General features: G+C 37.2%; 1 protein-coding gene across 1 annotated transcript; it reads right to left on the minus strand.

Moving 5' to 3' along the window:
• Positions 1-3,934: 3,934 nt before the first annotated feature.
• On the minus strand, positions 3,935-13,998 carry LOC139739291 (core histone macro-H2A.1-like). The gene is given in 8 exon segments (XM_071649909.1): positions 3,935-4,393; positions 5,505-5,679; positions 7,540-7,626; positions 8,977-9,067; positions 10,802-10,855; positions 11,508-11,639; positions 11,642-11,889; positions 13,164-13,998. Coding segments are annotated over 8 exon segments (1,158 nt in total). The 5' UTR covers positions 13,366-13,998; the 3' UTR covers positions 3,935-4,224.
• Positions 13,999-16,572: the final 2,574 nt, after the last annotated feature.

Consider the following 16,572-nt stretch of genomic DNA (forward strand, 5'->3'; position numbering starts at 1 on the left):
GATTATAACAGAATTTTCAATATATGTACAACAAAGTAAAAATTCAGGCCCCCAAAATTATAATCTATTACAGTATCTTCATATACATTACTGTTCAGCTATAGCAAAGTTTCGATATTAGATAGAAAAATGCCAGTCCAAAGGATTTCCTTCTGAAGAGAGTCGCCTGCATGTGTATAACAAGGTAATTATGGTTTTTAGGTTCTTGTTATGTCAAGGTTCCCCTGTATAAAAACACTAGGACAATTCAGGTATGACAACTGACTCATATTTGGGTGATTACGTATCTTTATTGAAACATTTAAAATGAAAATGAATTGAGGAACATGATCGTTCGCACTTTCTGTCTTGAACCATGATGTCTTCAAATTTTCCTCAGAATACAATTTCTAAGATGAAACATCAAATACCTTGAGTACAAGAGATGCAACTTGTATCTGAGAATGCACTCACAATCGCAAACTACTTATGCCAAGTTTAATGTAGAATTACACTTTTACTATTTAGAAAACCATGTCTTTGAACACTAAAGACAAGAGAAAACAAAATCACACAAAGTACATGAAAAACTGTTCAGAAGCATGAAAAATGTAAACAAATTTATATTGCAAAAACATAATCATACTAAATTTCTTATTTCTTTTTAAACATCTGTGGAGTAACGAACTAAGAATTGCAAAATATATTTCAATGAAAATATAATTTCTAATGGCAAATACAGCAACAATTATCTATATCATATTTTCTCTGCTAAAAAATTCTGTTCAAGTCTCTTTAGACTAAGCATATTATGCCTCAGAAGATGGATGAACACTTTCCATCCCTAAAATGTGTGAATACAACTCACACCTTGTCAAAAGAAATATAAAAAGTCACACAGATTCAGACAAGTGCAACTGCATGATTTCATACAATGAATTTCCCCGATATATAAAAATATATCTATAGATCTCATAAATGTATGTCCATGACAGAAGCTCTCTGTGATACAGCTACAGGGAACTCATGAAACACAAAATATACATCTTCATCCAGTTGATCAGATTAACGTTCTTGTTCAGCCAGAACCGCTTTTCGCTGAGCTGTCTTTACTCATATACGTAACACTTACATACTATAAACACTAGCAGCAAACAAGGTTGTACGATAGCATCAAATCCAGCAAACTCTCAGTTTTCATTCAATACACATGTACATCGTATAATATTTGGTCTACCTAAAAACAGACTTGACAACTGAACTAAGCCTTCATACAATGAGTGCATTTTGGGGGTAAACTTCACTAAGTTCTTTCTGCAACAGAACAACATTCTGAACTGCTCTAGTGTGCTACACGGAACCATCTTCAGAAGTTTGCCTCCTGCAAATTTTGTGATGAAATGGAAGTTTGAGAAAGTGTTGTGCATTGCTGTTGTGAGTATGTGATTGACAGTTTTCCAGGATTCCCTTTCTACTTTAAAAGTAACTGTATAATGGTACATTCATACCAAAATTTTAAATAAGTCTGAATTACCTTTGAATGCAATACCATGTGTCATTACACACTAATTCCAAAAAAAAAAAAAAAATCAAATGTTAATCTCCATCACTTTATAGACTCTCTAATTTCTTTCAATCAATTTCGAATGACTGCATGCCTAAATCAAGTCCCTCCTGGAATGCAAATAAAGATAATGACTGATAACAACATATGTAAAAGTTAGCAAAACTAAAATAGTAAAGTCTTAAAATGGAAGGATTACCACAATTGCAAGCAATATTACACCATTAAAAGAACAAAACTGACCAAATCACATAATCCCACAATTAACTTTGAATATACACACATGCATATCCATACCTTCAGAAGGTCAAGCAAAGTTTATTCATTTGTATTTATTCATTTCATCCTTTCACAGTCTACTTTTTACGTGAGAAATGTTTGCAGATTTCCCATGCCTTCCCTTTAAATGTAGATGTATTCTAGTGATGACCTGTACATCATTCCATGAAATTACAGCAGAACAGGTTTCTCTGGCAATAAATTTTAAAACAATTATATAAGACATATTAGGCTTACAACCACAAAAGACTCTTTTATATTCAATAAATCAGATTCATGGACCAGTTCTTCCTGCATTTGCACATAACAGGTTGTGATTCCATCCAATTAGGAGATGTCACTTAGCAGCTGAGATGGATAACAGTTGATTACTTTGATCACAAGTTGTGGCTACCATCTTGAATCATTAATTTCGAGACAGATCTGACCATGGTAATAACAAAAAGAATAAAAATCATCTACAAGCACATTCGGAGGCAGAGGCCAGAATGAAATTTTGGCAAAATTTTGGACAAACAAAATTTTGGAAATTGTGCTAACAAGTCCTGTTACAGTCTTTATCAATATCCATTCATAACATTCACTTTATGCCAACAAACTGAGTATAAGTGAATATATTCTCACTGCAAGAACACAAGAGTTTTTGTCTCCATGCGCTTATGGATGACTAAATAGATTAAGCGGAGGAAATATGCTGCAACACACATTTTACTCTTCCACACACTTCTCTTTGTAAGTTCATTTCATGCAGATATTAAAAGAGAGAGAGAGAGAGAATATGTACATGCAGCTGTACTGTAAAACGAGGAATGTTTGCGTGCATTTTAATTTTGCAAATTTCGCAAGAGCCAAGATTTGCAAAATTAAAATGCACGTGAAAGTTCTTGTCTACATTCTATGCGTTAAATGCCACTGACACTTTGTAAAAATTTCATGCCACGAAAAAGGTCATCAGCTCCAATTTGCAATGATCTCATGTTGTGAAAATATCTTGCTTTACAGTACAGTGTATATGCAATCTAAAACTTAAACACATTTGTAATAATATAGACCTGTTCAATTTAAGAGAAGCAAGGAATCAACGTAATGCATTTTATGCTATGCTGCAAACCTGCTGACTTGCAATTAAAAACTTTACTTCCAAAATGGCATGGTTCTGTAAGAAGTCACCAAGTTGATTCACACATATACAGAGGAGCCTTGTTATAAGGAGGTCTGGTGTAGCAAGAGGTCTGATATATGAAAGTAATATGACATGTGCCATTCCTTTTATAATCTTTTGTTTTTATCCCTGACATGACCAGATACCAGATATAACAAGAAAATTTCACTGGTCCCAAGCAGCTCGTTGTAGCAAGGTTCTTCTGTAAAGTTATCTTGTTAACAAGTAAAGGCTTACCCATGATAGTGTTAGCACAAGTAAGTGGCTGTTTCCCATTTAGTATTAATCAAATCTTAATTTATCTTATCAAAAAAAAGAAATCTGTTTGGTTGTATGCATTTCCTATTTGCATTTCGAGTTAAACATCACTGCTGCAACATCTTTCTGCGTCCCATCCAACAGTCAAACAAATTGTATTTTCATACCTACAAAAATTGAGGACATAATTTGTCTCATCCAGACAGGTGGTATTTCAGGCATCATACATTTTGAGCTGCTGAAGTATCTTTTTAAAGGAGTGTGCTGGCTGGTGCACACATGAGTCACAAAGTTTTTCACAAATGATCAAGGCTATTAAAGGCTGCAGTGAATATTTGAATCTTAACCACCTGCTCATCAGCTTATCTTCAGGAAACCTTTTTAAAGCTTACCTGTCCATCGCTACACACTGTGTCACTGTGACTGTTTTTCAAATGATGAAAGTAACTAAGGCTCTGACAGATATGATATCCCCACTTCACAAACAAAGAACATCAGCAAAGAAAACAAGACACAACAATAAATCATATTTCAGAAGTATCATCATGAACTACAAATGCCACTCTCGTAGAACAGGAGTACTCCATGATATTAGAATCTTAAAATGATTGTTTTTTTCTTTTAAAGCTAATCAGCGCTTATATTGAAATAGAAACTTGCTACTCTATATAATATAGCATTTATTTCACTCTTGTTTTGCATACTTCTACATATCACACATCTACTCACTCATAAGGTGCTCCTGCTGAAATATATAACCAGTCACTATTCAAACCCATGTAAGAGAAACAGGTCCACAATACAATGTCACTTCCACTTGTAACGACTCCACTGCCTGCTTGAAAGGAAACAAGTTTGTTCTACCACACTCCATGAGGAGTTCTATGTTCATACATACGAGAAAGGAGGGTGAAAAGTAAACTACTTCCTGCAGATGTATCAATAATTTTCCACTCTGATTGTCCATCCAGACATCCCTCTACTACTGGTCAGTTTCCAGCCTGTTCAGTTCTGTGACGTAAACTTCAACACTCTCCTGGTCAAAGAGGACAAAGTAAATCTGCTTGAGGGAGGATGCCATGACAGAAACAAAATAGTGACTGATTGTTCTCAAGATGGTCTCAGCTGCAGTTTGCTTGGGGAATCCCGCCCTAAAGAGAGATAGGAAGACAAAGAATGAGTACAGTCTTGAGAGAAGGTCAGCATATTTATATACACAAATACATCCACATACAATATGAAACTCCAACATTAAATAAATTATTTCTTCCTGACATTCTATAATCCCAGACTTGTTTTCTAGTGAATGGGTTTGACACGTGTTTGACAAGTGCTACAAAACTTACATGCAACACATGATCCATACCTAGGCATACTAAATCAGCTGATAATGGTATTCAATTTCTATACACAAAGAATACTGCAAAGTTCTCATCACATCCAATGGTGTCCTAAACCTTGGAATAACATCCCATCACATGTAGACAAACCTATCCATTGACAAACTAAACAATGCAAAAATAATGAATAAACAACTCAAATACATTGTACATCTCATTCTGAAAGCTTCATAATGCTTTAATATATTTTGTAATCACTGCTATTTTGGATATGTAGGAAAATATATTGGCACACTACCTGTGCCATATAAAAAGCCAACATCACTAATTATTTCAATGACATGTGATCTGTGAGCGTGGAGATTGCACTGATATCTCTGCTACTAAAATAAGTTGTCTCAATACAAGTACATCCACGAGTTATTCGTCCTCCTACAGATTTACCATTGAGAAACTTATCCCCAGAATAAAACACTGTTCAACTGGAAGACATTTAATGTTGTGATATCATGCCATACACTGAGTTATGCAAGCCAAAGCCAATTTTACATACCGGTAATATCTTTGCACTGTAATATATTACATGGAGGTACAGTGGAACCTTGTTTCAACAAGGTCAGATACAGCGAGATAGCTGATACACATTGTACCTGGTGAAAGGCAATTTCGCAGTTCCCATTCCTTTTTTATCCTTTAACTTTTTATCCTCGATATAATGAAATATCCTACATAACAATGAAAATTTTACAATTCCCATTACTTTCAGATTCTTATTCTTTATGCCTGATTTCACAAGATACCCGATTTAACAAGGAAATTTCAGTGGTCCAAAGCAGTTCATTATAACTGGGTTCCCCTGTAATGAATGACATACAGCTAAAGGACAAAAGCAGCATTCATATCAATCACATTATTAGCTTACCTCCCACTACTGACAGAAGGAATGGCAATGGATGTAATGTTCTTCTCATCTGCAAGCGCCAGGCAGTTCTTGATGACTTTCTCCAGGTTGGTAATGGCATTGTTCCCGCCCCAGCTAGGACTGTTCACATGGATCACATACTTAGCAGGCAGATTGCCAGCTGGGCAGATGGCAGCTACAAGGAAATGGATAATATGACAGTAATCAAATTTCACTCTCCTCATTATCACAAAATAGTTCCAGTATGGTCATGACACGTTTAGCTCTTGGCTTAGATTAATTTGTAGTTCTGTTCCGGATAATGATGGAAATACATGCTTTTCTTGAACTATGGAATGTATGCTATGTTGCAATAGCATTAATGAAAGCATGATACACTTTCACATATTATTCAAGCTTATAGCTGCAAAGCTCCTTACAAGAGACCAATACTGTAAAAGTGGAAATTTTTGCGGTGTTGAAATTTTCGCGCATTTTGCGCAACCAGAAACTAGCGCGAAAATAAAAGCACGCGAATATTTTTGCTTGCCATATGTTCCAGTAGTTGATGTCTTGATTCCGCGGAACTAAAAACATGCGAAACTGTTCTAACCCCGCCGAGCGTGAAAAATTAGTCGCGCGAAAATATCCACTTTTACAGTAGTATTAAATGTTTGTTATACCACAGGAACACTTAGGCAGCTGGAGTTTCTTGTGGTACCTCCAAAGCAAATCTAAACTAGAAAAGCACTCTGAGAGCGCAGACCTCCGCCAAGCATGCAAATCATTTTCACAACTGATCTTGTTCTTCCGTAGAGATATCAGTGATTTCCACCCATACGTACTTATAGCATTGTGTGCTGAAAGTTGCCAGATTTCCCAATATAGAAGCCTTTGTTACGTCATAAACACTCAGCTGCACGGCGCACCTCACCCCAGCAGAAACTAGAGCACGCACTTTAGTGCGCGCAGGCAAACCTCAAATACGCGTAGCGTGAACTCCCAAGTTCATTGACCCTACCTGCCAAAATGTCAAAAATCCTTCATAAATTCCCCAAAAATTCTCGGATCACGACCAAAAGTTAATCGTTTGGTACTTGTGCCGTTCTCAACCTTTCCTGCAAGTTTCATCCCAATCCGTCAACTACTTTTTGAGTTATTTTGCACACGGACAAACTAACTAACTAACTAACAAACCAACGGTAACGAAAACATAACCTCCTCCCTTGGCGGAGGTAATAAGATCTGCCAAGAAATGTGGCCACTACAGCACATATTTAAATAATAATAACAATAATCATAATAATACAAAATTGACACAACAGCTGGACACAGGGGCAGCATTACAAAAACTATAGGAACTCGACCGTCAGAATGACCAACCACACATGTCAATACATGTACCAAGTTTGAGTAAAACAATGACAATAAAAACAATGAAATACAATGATTGAGTGACAACCAATTAATTGAATTCATACCATGCATTTTGAAAATGTTCATCTTTATGTGACCTTTGACCCTTTGGGCTGTGCCATCAAAACCAATCAACAGGTGTCTCACCCGTAGAATTTATAAAGCACACACACATAGACTTTTTGCCCATGATAATCAGAACACTAGGGTACTGTCACCAAATGTTACCCATGATACACTTCCATTACAAATTTTATGATTTCACCAAGAAATGTAGCAAATTTTAGGTCATCATTATTCAAGAAAAGAAAAATGGTGACATGGCAACTTAATGCTGCTGAATCTAAAGTATCGACAGGAGACTGTCCTCCAGGGGAAACAATAAAACAATGAGAAAGGGTATCATTGGAACCTGTGAGCTACAAAATCTGTTCCGTTGTATGTATCATTAAACTCACTTGCACAAGATTTAGTACAGGTCAAGAAATCAATATGACATGGTATGTCACGCCACTTTGTTCAAAACTGTGTTTAAGAAAAAAAAAATTTGCCATCTGAATAGCCAGATGTCATAATAAGAGTAGAGTGAATCTGAGACTGTTGCTCTTGAGAAAGTCACAGATGCCAAAAAAAAGCTCACCTCCTGCAGTGTCAAGTGTTTGAGCATTGCGCAACTTGGTGACCTCATCAATAAATTCCTTCCCACCTACTTTTGCTAGAGCACTACCTGTAAAGCAAGACACAGAGCAAAGATAATGTGAAAATGAATTCTCTACCTCACAACAGCAGATACAGGCTATGCTGACTTTAGGGAAATGTGTATTTGTGTGGGGAAACATGTTATAAGGGTAGCAAAATGTACAATTTATAGAGGAGAAGCTATGATAATGAATTTCATAAAAAGACAAATAACATATTACTCATAAAATGTAGTGGAAAATTGCAGTCTTCTCAGCAAGTCCAATTTGTATTCTCTGTCCTGGTAACAAAACAAAAAAATTATTCAGACATAGTATTGTAAATTACAACATAATTTTACTCAACTGATGAAATTCTTCTGTTGGGTTGTTTTATTGCAACTTATCGACAAAATATCCTAAAACTGCGAAAATAAGCACCAATTTGATCAGTTTTTAGTAGTAGCCAAGATAAAAGTAATCATGGGCATGCATACTCTTTGGGCAGTCATTTTTCAAATACATAATTGTGTAGGTCAGTTGCAATTAAACAATTCAACAGAAGAAATTCATCAGTTTGAATAATAACACAGTACTTCCTGCATGCCATACAGACTAGAACCAGCACTGGCTGTTGGGTGAAAGTTTGGTGGTCCAGAGGATAAGACACCTGTCCAGTGATCAGGAAGTTATAGGTTCAAATCCTCTCCCAGTATGTATGTCCACAATTTCTTTTATCAGGACTACTACTAAACACTGATAACAGTGATGCCAAGTTCAAAACATTTTTATGAGTGAGATTTTCATGACTCGGCGTCTCGGCGCTCGCGCGAATTAGGAGGTGTCCCCCTCCCATGGTAGGGAGCTTTTTTTAAAATTATTATTAGCTCTTAATGATGCGATCTGGTGCATTAAGTAACTATTTTCTACTTATTTTGAAAGACAAAAGGGAAATATACCTTCAATTGCAACGATCACTTAAATCCTTTGAGCTATGCTCCTTATTTTTGGCCCAAGTTGCAGACTTCACCCGATGTGTGAGAGAAATGGGTGCCATGCGTGAGATGGTGAGACAGACCCTAAATGCTTGAGTCTCACGCATTCTGCGTGAGACTTGGTAGCTCTGTGATTAATTTAGTGCTTATTTCCATCCATGCACAGCTATCAAACATTTGCAATAGAAACATAAGTTTATGTGGTAATTTCTGCCCTGGGAGAATGTCCTGCTATCAACATTATGACCACATGACTGTACTTTTTATTCTTCTGGTCCTGGGAGTGGGGGGGGGGGGAGGGAATGAAGTCTAATGACACCAACAACTGAAACAAAATCAGGTTTGCAACTGTTATGTATCTTCATCACTGTTATGGAGGCTGTTCATAATGACCAGTGTACGTACCTACTTCCCCAGCCATGGCATATGTTGAGCTTGTAGGATGCACCAAGGCATCTGCAGTGATTTCTGTTATATCACCTTGGATTACTGTTAGCTATGAAAGATGAAGGGGGAAGGGAACCAAGCAAAACAAATATGATTATGGAAATATCAATCTCACTTAAAGGGAAGGTAAACCCAAAGAGCAATGTGGATTGAGTGAAAGCAACAACATTAGTAGAACACATCAGTGAAAGTTTGAAAAAAATCGGACGATCGATGCAAAAGTTATGAATTTTTAAAGTTTTGGTGTTCGGACCCGCTGGAATAGGAGACTACTAGAGGTTATGGCGTATGAGAGGACAACAATATAAAGGGAACTATAAAGAAAATTTTCACAAAATTCATTTTTCATGAAAACCACAAATTCCATCAACTTGATACTTACATATGTTAAGGGGAGCAATTATTCCCCCTGCTTCCTGAAAGCGGTTAGTCAAGTGCTCTTTCATAATGCTAGAAAAGTGAATTTTTTGTTGATTTTCCTTTATATTTTCTTTATATTGCTGTCCACTCATACGTCATAACCTCTAGTAGTCTCCTCATCCAGCGGTTCCAACACCAAAACTTTAAAAATTCATAACTTTTGCATCGATTGTCCGATTTTCCTCAAACTTTCACTGATGTGTTCTGCTAATGCTGTTGCTTTCCCTCAATCCACATTGCTCTTTGGGTTTACCTTCCCTTTAAAGAGGATGGCTAGTAACTGATCAGGGGGAATAAGTGGGAATGCTGGGAATGATTGTTCCAATCCTTGTGGGATTCATTTAAGAGTACATTATATATCTATTCTTGTGTGAAAATTATCTGCTTCAGAATGGTTTTATATTCAAGTAATGTGCAGTTTAATGCCCTGTCACTGTACAGGTATGCTAACCTGTAAACATTAAACTGCCCATTTCTCGAATATGTGACCATTCTAAAGCAAATAATTTTCACACAACAATAGATATATACTGTACACTCTTAAATGAATCCCACAAGGATTGGAACAATCATCCCCCAGTATTCCCATTGATTCCCACTGATCAGTTACTAGCCATCTCCTTTAAGTACCTAGCTTCTCTATGACTCAAATCCAGGTAAACCACATCTTACGTAAGTTTTGGTTTATCATTTCAAAAACACCACCCTCCTATCAGAGCATTATTAATGAGAGAACTTAGAGAATGTTTCATCTTTATAGGGGTGGTTACCCCAGAGAATGTTTTTAGCTGGGCTGCCATTATTCCCACATCAAAATGAGGGAGGTGTCAAAGAGCATTCACTATGGCCCCTGTGCTTTTCACATGCCTCTCGGAGGGCAAAGACAATGAACAAATCAGGGAGACATGAATTTTCTCCTGTCAGGACATGAAGGGATTCCATATCTATAGGCTTTCAGGAAGACTTGGCAGCTCTGTATGAGGCAAAATGAAAACTTTCGAGCATACTAATACATTCACAGATGACTTACGAATCTTTGAAAGACTGTGAAATCATTTAAGAGTGTATGACATCATTAATGACAAACTTTACTAACAATAGCAGTCTTGTGGCTGTAAAGTTACATATTTAGATTTGATTTCATTTCATTTCCATAAGGACTTTGTAGAATATAGGAAAACCAATAAAATCTTGGTAAGGCTGTACAGCATGTACATTTTCATACCATGGCACAAGCATACTTTTGGTAAGAGGCAAGAGGGATGATCAACAACTTATACTTTTGTATATATTCAATATGACATATTTCATGTATCCCATCCCAATGTACAAACAGTAAATGTATTGCAGTGTGTATAAGTACCTTTTGTCCGAGAAACAATCTCTTCTCACCCAGAACAGACTTTGCTGACAAGTTCTGCAAAAAAAGAAATAAATCAATACAGATGATCATTAAAGTATGTAGATGTTATGTCAAATCTTCTGAAGCCAGGTTTCTAAGAAACAAAGATAAAAATCAAGCCTAATGCGCTGCCTTGTGATATCCAGTTACAGACCCGGAGAAAAAAATTATGAATTGGTAATATGATCAATACCTGTCCGCTGAACACCAAAATCTCTTACAAAACAACATCCACTGCCTATGTGATAAAACCGAGGTATGAGCCAGCAAAAGGAGCATGAGAGCATATAATGTACACACTACATTTGAAGTGGCTTCACAATCATATTGCAGATATGTTAAGTCTCACATGTGTTATGTATTTGGTCACACATAATTTCTGACATACAAAAATTTCTGGTTTTATAGCCAGAACCGGGCCTCGAAATCATAGTCTCTTCATGCTACTGGAGTATATCTGATTGTTGTTGTTTTGGGGTTTTTTTAGTATGGAAAAATTTGTCTTCTTAGGAAGGAAAAATATGCCTCATTTTCCCCAGTTTCACCTATTTTTAAATCAGAAATGAAACCATTTATTAATTAACTTGATTATCCACTTGCAGAATGTATGTGGTCTGGTCACTGTAAATATACAATGTACATTGACAGCAAAGCATCGCACCCTGACCTTTGCTTTTCCTTTAACTGTAGCGCCATCCTTCACTGCAGTTTGTGCATTTTTCTTCATGACTTTCCCTGCAGTGACGGGCTTGGATTTCTTGAGAACGGGGAGTTGCTTCTTCTCTGCTGGAGTCTTGGTTTCGAGGACTGTGCTGTGGCCTGGGAGCTGGCCTGGCCGAAATCAAAGATAGTCTTTGACTTTGTGCCCCGCTTCTTCGTCAGGAGTTCTGGGTGGATTTGCGGAAGAACACCTCCACTTGCGATGGTGACATTCTTGAGCAGGTGATGGAGCTCTTCATCATTTGCCACTGCCAAGAGGATGTGGCGCGGTGTAACACGGGCCTTGCGATTGTCACGGGCAGCATTTCCAGCAAGCTCAAGGATTTCAGCTACAAAAGAAAAAATTATTTCATTTATAAATCTGTTATTTCCTGTCTTAACCTAATGTATCATTACTTTTCCTTTGCTGCACTTCACAGGAGATATTTGAGATCAAATTTCACATCTTGTGTACAAATGTGTGACAGACTGCAACTTTGTGTAAGACTCGTGTCACAAAAATATTCTGAGTTAAGATCTTCTCTTCTCCGTTTATAATATCTACATTTTTTTGTAAAGGTCCTGTTTTCATTGAACTGGACCTGCGGACAGTTACCACTTGATTACAAATATTGGTAATTAACGTGGGATGATGAAAGCAACAGATTAGAGAGGATAGGATCTAACGCTAGACCTAGTAGAAGCTTGATTGCCCCTCCACAGAAATCAGCAATCTCCCAGTATCTTCAGCAAAAGCTAAGTAAAAGGCACAATAATTATTCAACCATGATTTTTATTAGAACATCTAGACTAACGTTAGACTCAATTCATGAATTAGAGATCAATGCCAGCAGGGAAACCAGCAAAAGTTTGGTTGTCCTCGATCCTCCCTTTTCAGGGAACCGTGCAACTACACGACACAAGTAAATTTTAAGTAGGACCTAGTTTCTAACACCCGGTTACAATTTATAGTAGATCAGAGATCTTACTATTGTTTACACGTGTAAATTAACAATAAATGGATGAGTAAATTTAGTAGTACCGAGACAGGACAAGGGTAGGCCTATAATTAGGGTCTAACTTCTTACATAATACATTATTGTTTTATCAAAACTGACTTTTGGTCTTATTGGCAATTGCCTTAATATTCAACCCATCACTGTATTCAAAACAAATATTCAATGGGATCTAGTACAATGTAATATAAGTAATGGATGATTTATAGCCTACTAGTTCCTACCGCATCATAACACAGTTAGACAACATCGACCCAAATTCCATCTTCCAGAAAACAATATATCAAGGTACCCAAGGGCATTCCCAGAAACTTGCAAAGACACGTCCTAGACTGGACGTAAGAAAACACTTCTACAGCCAACGAGTGGTAGACAGCTGGTATAAACTCCCAGAGAAGATGTCATCCAGTCACAAACACTCCTCACGCTCACCTTCAAAATGAAATTGTCTAAATTGGGTTATTAATGGGCTAAAAAGCTCCCTAAACCCTGCCACACTTGCAATCTATCTACGTGAAGATGGAGGTGTGGCACTTCAAGGTAAATTCAAGGTAAATACTAACGTTAGTACTATTAAACGTTAAAGTACAAGAAGTAGGCCTACTTGCCTGTGAGATACTCGATGACGGCAGCAAGATACACGGGCGCGCCCGAACCTATCCGATAGCGATGCGTGCTCATCCGTAGATAGCGGTCCATACGGCCAACGGGAAATAGAACGCCTGCTCGTGAAGAGCGAGAACTCGATTTCCCACGAGTTTTACCTCCCCTTCCTGCAGACACACCTCTTGCTGATCCTTTTGAAGACATTTCTGTTGTTGTTAGCGTTGGCCGAAATGAATAAGAAAAGTACGGCAGCTTAAGTCCTCAGCTCGGCTAGCACAGGATTCTTTTATCCCCACACAAGCTCAAGTTTTGCTACCACCAGGCTGGCTCAGCTAGCTACGAACGCACACGGCCGGTACGCGGGTAACCAGTCATACAGTTGCAGCAAAGGCTAGCTAACTGGGCATCCCATCCATATGCAGGCAAGAGATCGTCGATCGAGCGAGGGCTCCCAGCTGCACCTGCACCACTTCGAGTCGATCGAGCTTTCGCGTTCACGGAATATGCAATGCGGAATACAACGCGCGCAGCATTCAGGAATCCCTCAAAGCTCTCTGATCGATCATCAATTTCATATTGGGTCAAAGGTTGTATTTTTAGTGTACTAGTAGTTTATTTCCGTTTGAAAGACTACACTTACTCCCTCACAAATTAACAGTTTTCATTGACCTTTTGTCGTATTGTGAGTTGCACTGTATCGTCAGCAACTCACTAAGCACACGATGAAAGAAATTACATGAGTGCTGCGAAGTTGACATGCCCCTACAACGACATACAACCTCATGTTTAATCATCTAACTTCCTAATGTGGTTGGGGTATTTATGGCAAATGGACATGTCTACGATATACCTACCTGCCTGGTTCAGCGATGATCCAATCACCGCGCTACATGCAGCAACTTGCCTACGACGTCATGACATGGGAGGGGAGGTGTCTGGACGTGTCTATTCGCTCATAATGTACAACCCGTATCCGAATTTTTCTTGGCTTTCATGAAAATTTGGACTTCCCCACTCACCTGACATCCTGGTTTATGTCTGCAAACCGAAAATATGTAAACTTTACTTGTCCAAGAAATTATAGCAGCCACATACCTCCCCACAGGTGCCATTGTAAGTTCATCCACAACTGCATTACTAATTTGATGCAAAGACAAATAGAGTACTACATACACTGTAGCTTATATCATAGAGATATATTAGTATACATCTCTATGGCTTATATACGCTCTTATTAGAGTCTTATATACATTTTTTTTTTTTTAATTTCAAAATGATAAATGCAAATCATTAGGAGACCGAGAGATGACATCGCTTCGTCTCTCCTTGTTATTGTCGGATACATCAATCAATTATCACTGTCTTGACAAATCATGTAACATTTTGAAATTCATCACTAGATCATAGATGTCTTATTTATCTAGGGAGCGGGAAAGTATACATACTGAGTAGCTAGAGTGGTTCAAGTATAGTGCTTAATTAGTGGAAGGAAGCTAGAGGATGATACATTTAAGATACAATGGTCGGAGCAAAGGGATATCCATTAACAGAGGAGTCAGTGTACATGTTGTCTTACAAAAGCCCAATTGTGATGATGATGATGATAATAATAATGATAATGATAATAATAATAGTAATAATAATAATAATGACAATGATAATAATAATCTTAGTTGTAGCAATACCATGGTAGTATAAGTAGCAGTACCGGTACTGTAGTATAAATTTATGATTGGTATTCAATTAGTGGCAGCTGACTTTACAGTTTTACTTGCAGTTTTAGAAGACCAAAATTGGGAAACAGAAACGGAAGGTCCCAAACTTTCTGCTCTGCCAGCAAAGAATCCATTTTTTAAAACTTAATGTAGTACTACATTAAGTTTTAAAAAATGGAGAAACGGAAGGTCCCAAACTTTCTGCTCTGCCAGCAAAGAATCCATTTTTTTAAACTTAATGTGGTAAAACTTAATGTACATTAAGTTTTAAAAAATGGATTCTTTGCTGGCAGAGCAGAAAGTTTGGGACCTTCTGTTTCTCCAATTTTTAAAACTTAATGTAGTACTACATTAAGTTTTAAAAAATGGATTCTTTGCTGGCAGAGCAGAAAGTTTGGGACCTTCCGTTTCTCCATTTTTTAAAACTTAATGTAGTACTACATTAAGTTTTAAAAAATGGATTCTTTGCTGGCAGAGCAGAAAGTTTGGGACCTTCTGTTTCTGTTTCCCAATTTTGGTCTTCTAAAAGTGCAAGTAAAACTGTAAAGTCAGCTGCCACTAATTGAATACCAATCATAAATTTATACTACAGTACTGCTACTTATACTACCATGGTATTGCTACAACTAAGATTATTTTTTATTATTGTCATTATTATTATTACTATTATTATTATCATTATCATTATTATCATCATCATCATCATCATCATCATCATTATCATTACTACTACTACTACTACTACTACTACTACTACTACCACTACCGCAACCACTAACAATATCACCATTGGGCATTAATATGGCTCTCACTGCTCAGCTGCTCTCAAAGCCACAATTCTTCTTTCTATGATTTCAAAATGAAAGGGTGTCATAACTGGAAATTCATTTAATTTCAGAAGTTGTGAAAGGAAATCCATCTGACCTGTGTTTTGTGTGTGTGTGTGTGTGTGTGTGTGTGTGTACGTTTCTGGGGGGGGGGGGGGGGGTTATACTATATACCTCCATAAAATCTATTGAGTCCCAGACACTACATTTCTGTGGTTTTGGTGCTACACTTGTATGTCTTTTTAGAACAATTTTTACTATTCATTGTTGGTATTTCATAAGGTAAAGTAATATAATTTCCTTTTATTTGATCCTATGTGGGTCCATATCATATTGGTTGCAGAATCAAAAGAGAGAGAGAGAGAGAAAAGCCTCCAGATTGCTTAATGTATTTGTGATTGTAAGATTGGCAAACCATTCTAGAATACCTGTATAGGTCCCTACTGAATTTACTGCTTCCAAAGAAGTTTGTATTTTATGTCTTTTGACTGCTTCTCTCTCAGACTGCATGGCTTTTTATTTTAGTAGATTTCTTCTCTATTTCCACCAGATGAAATGTATTCAGCCAGTCCCATGTAAAATTTCTCCTATACATACAAGATGCAGAGTGAAATTCACGGTGCCAATCAAATAACAAGATGATGATTTCTACAGCAAAATCTCCCCCAGGAATTTGTGGCCGAATATGCGTTACTGATTGTTATATTGCCTTCACAGTACACTGATGAAGCAACATTATTATTTGATTAAAATATACACTGCAGTGAATTTACTTGATACTGTAATCCCTCTCGCAGCTCCAAGAAGCTATACTGGGATGAAACTAAACATGTGTGCCATTGGGAGGTGCCATGGTGATGATCTCTATT

Source organism: Diadema antillarum, unplaced genomic scaffold, assembly GCF_040938485.1.
Source record: "Diadema antillarum isolate AM-2024a unplaced genomic scaffold, OU_Dant_1.0 scf00000029, whole genome shotgun sequence".
In the NCBI taxonomy this organism is placed as follows: domain Eukaryota; kingdom Metazoa; phylum Echinodermata; class Echinoidea; order Diadematoida; family Diadematidae; genus Diadema; species Diadema antillarum.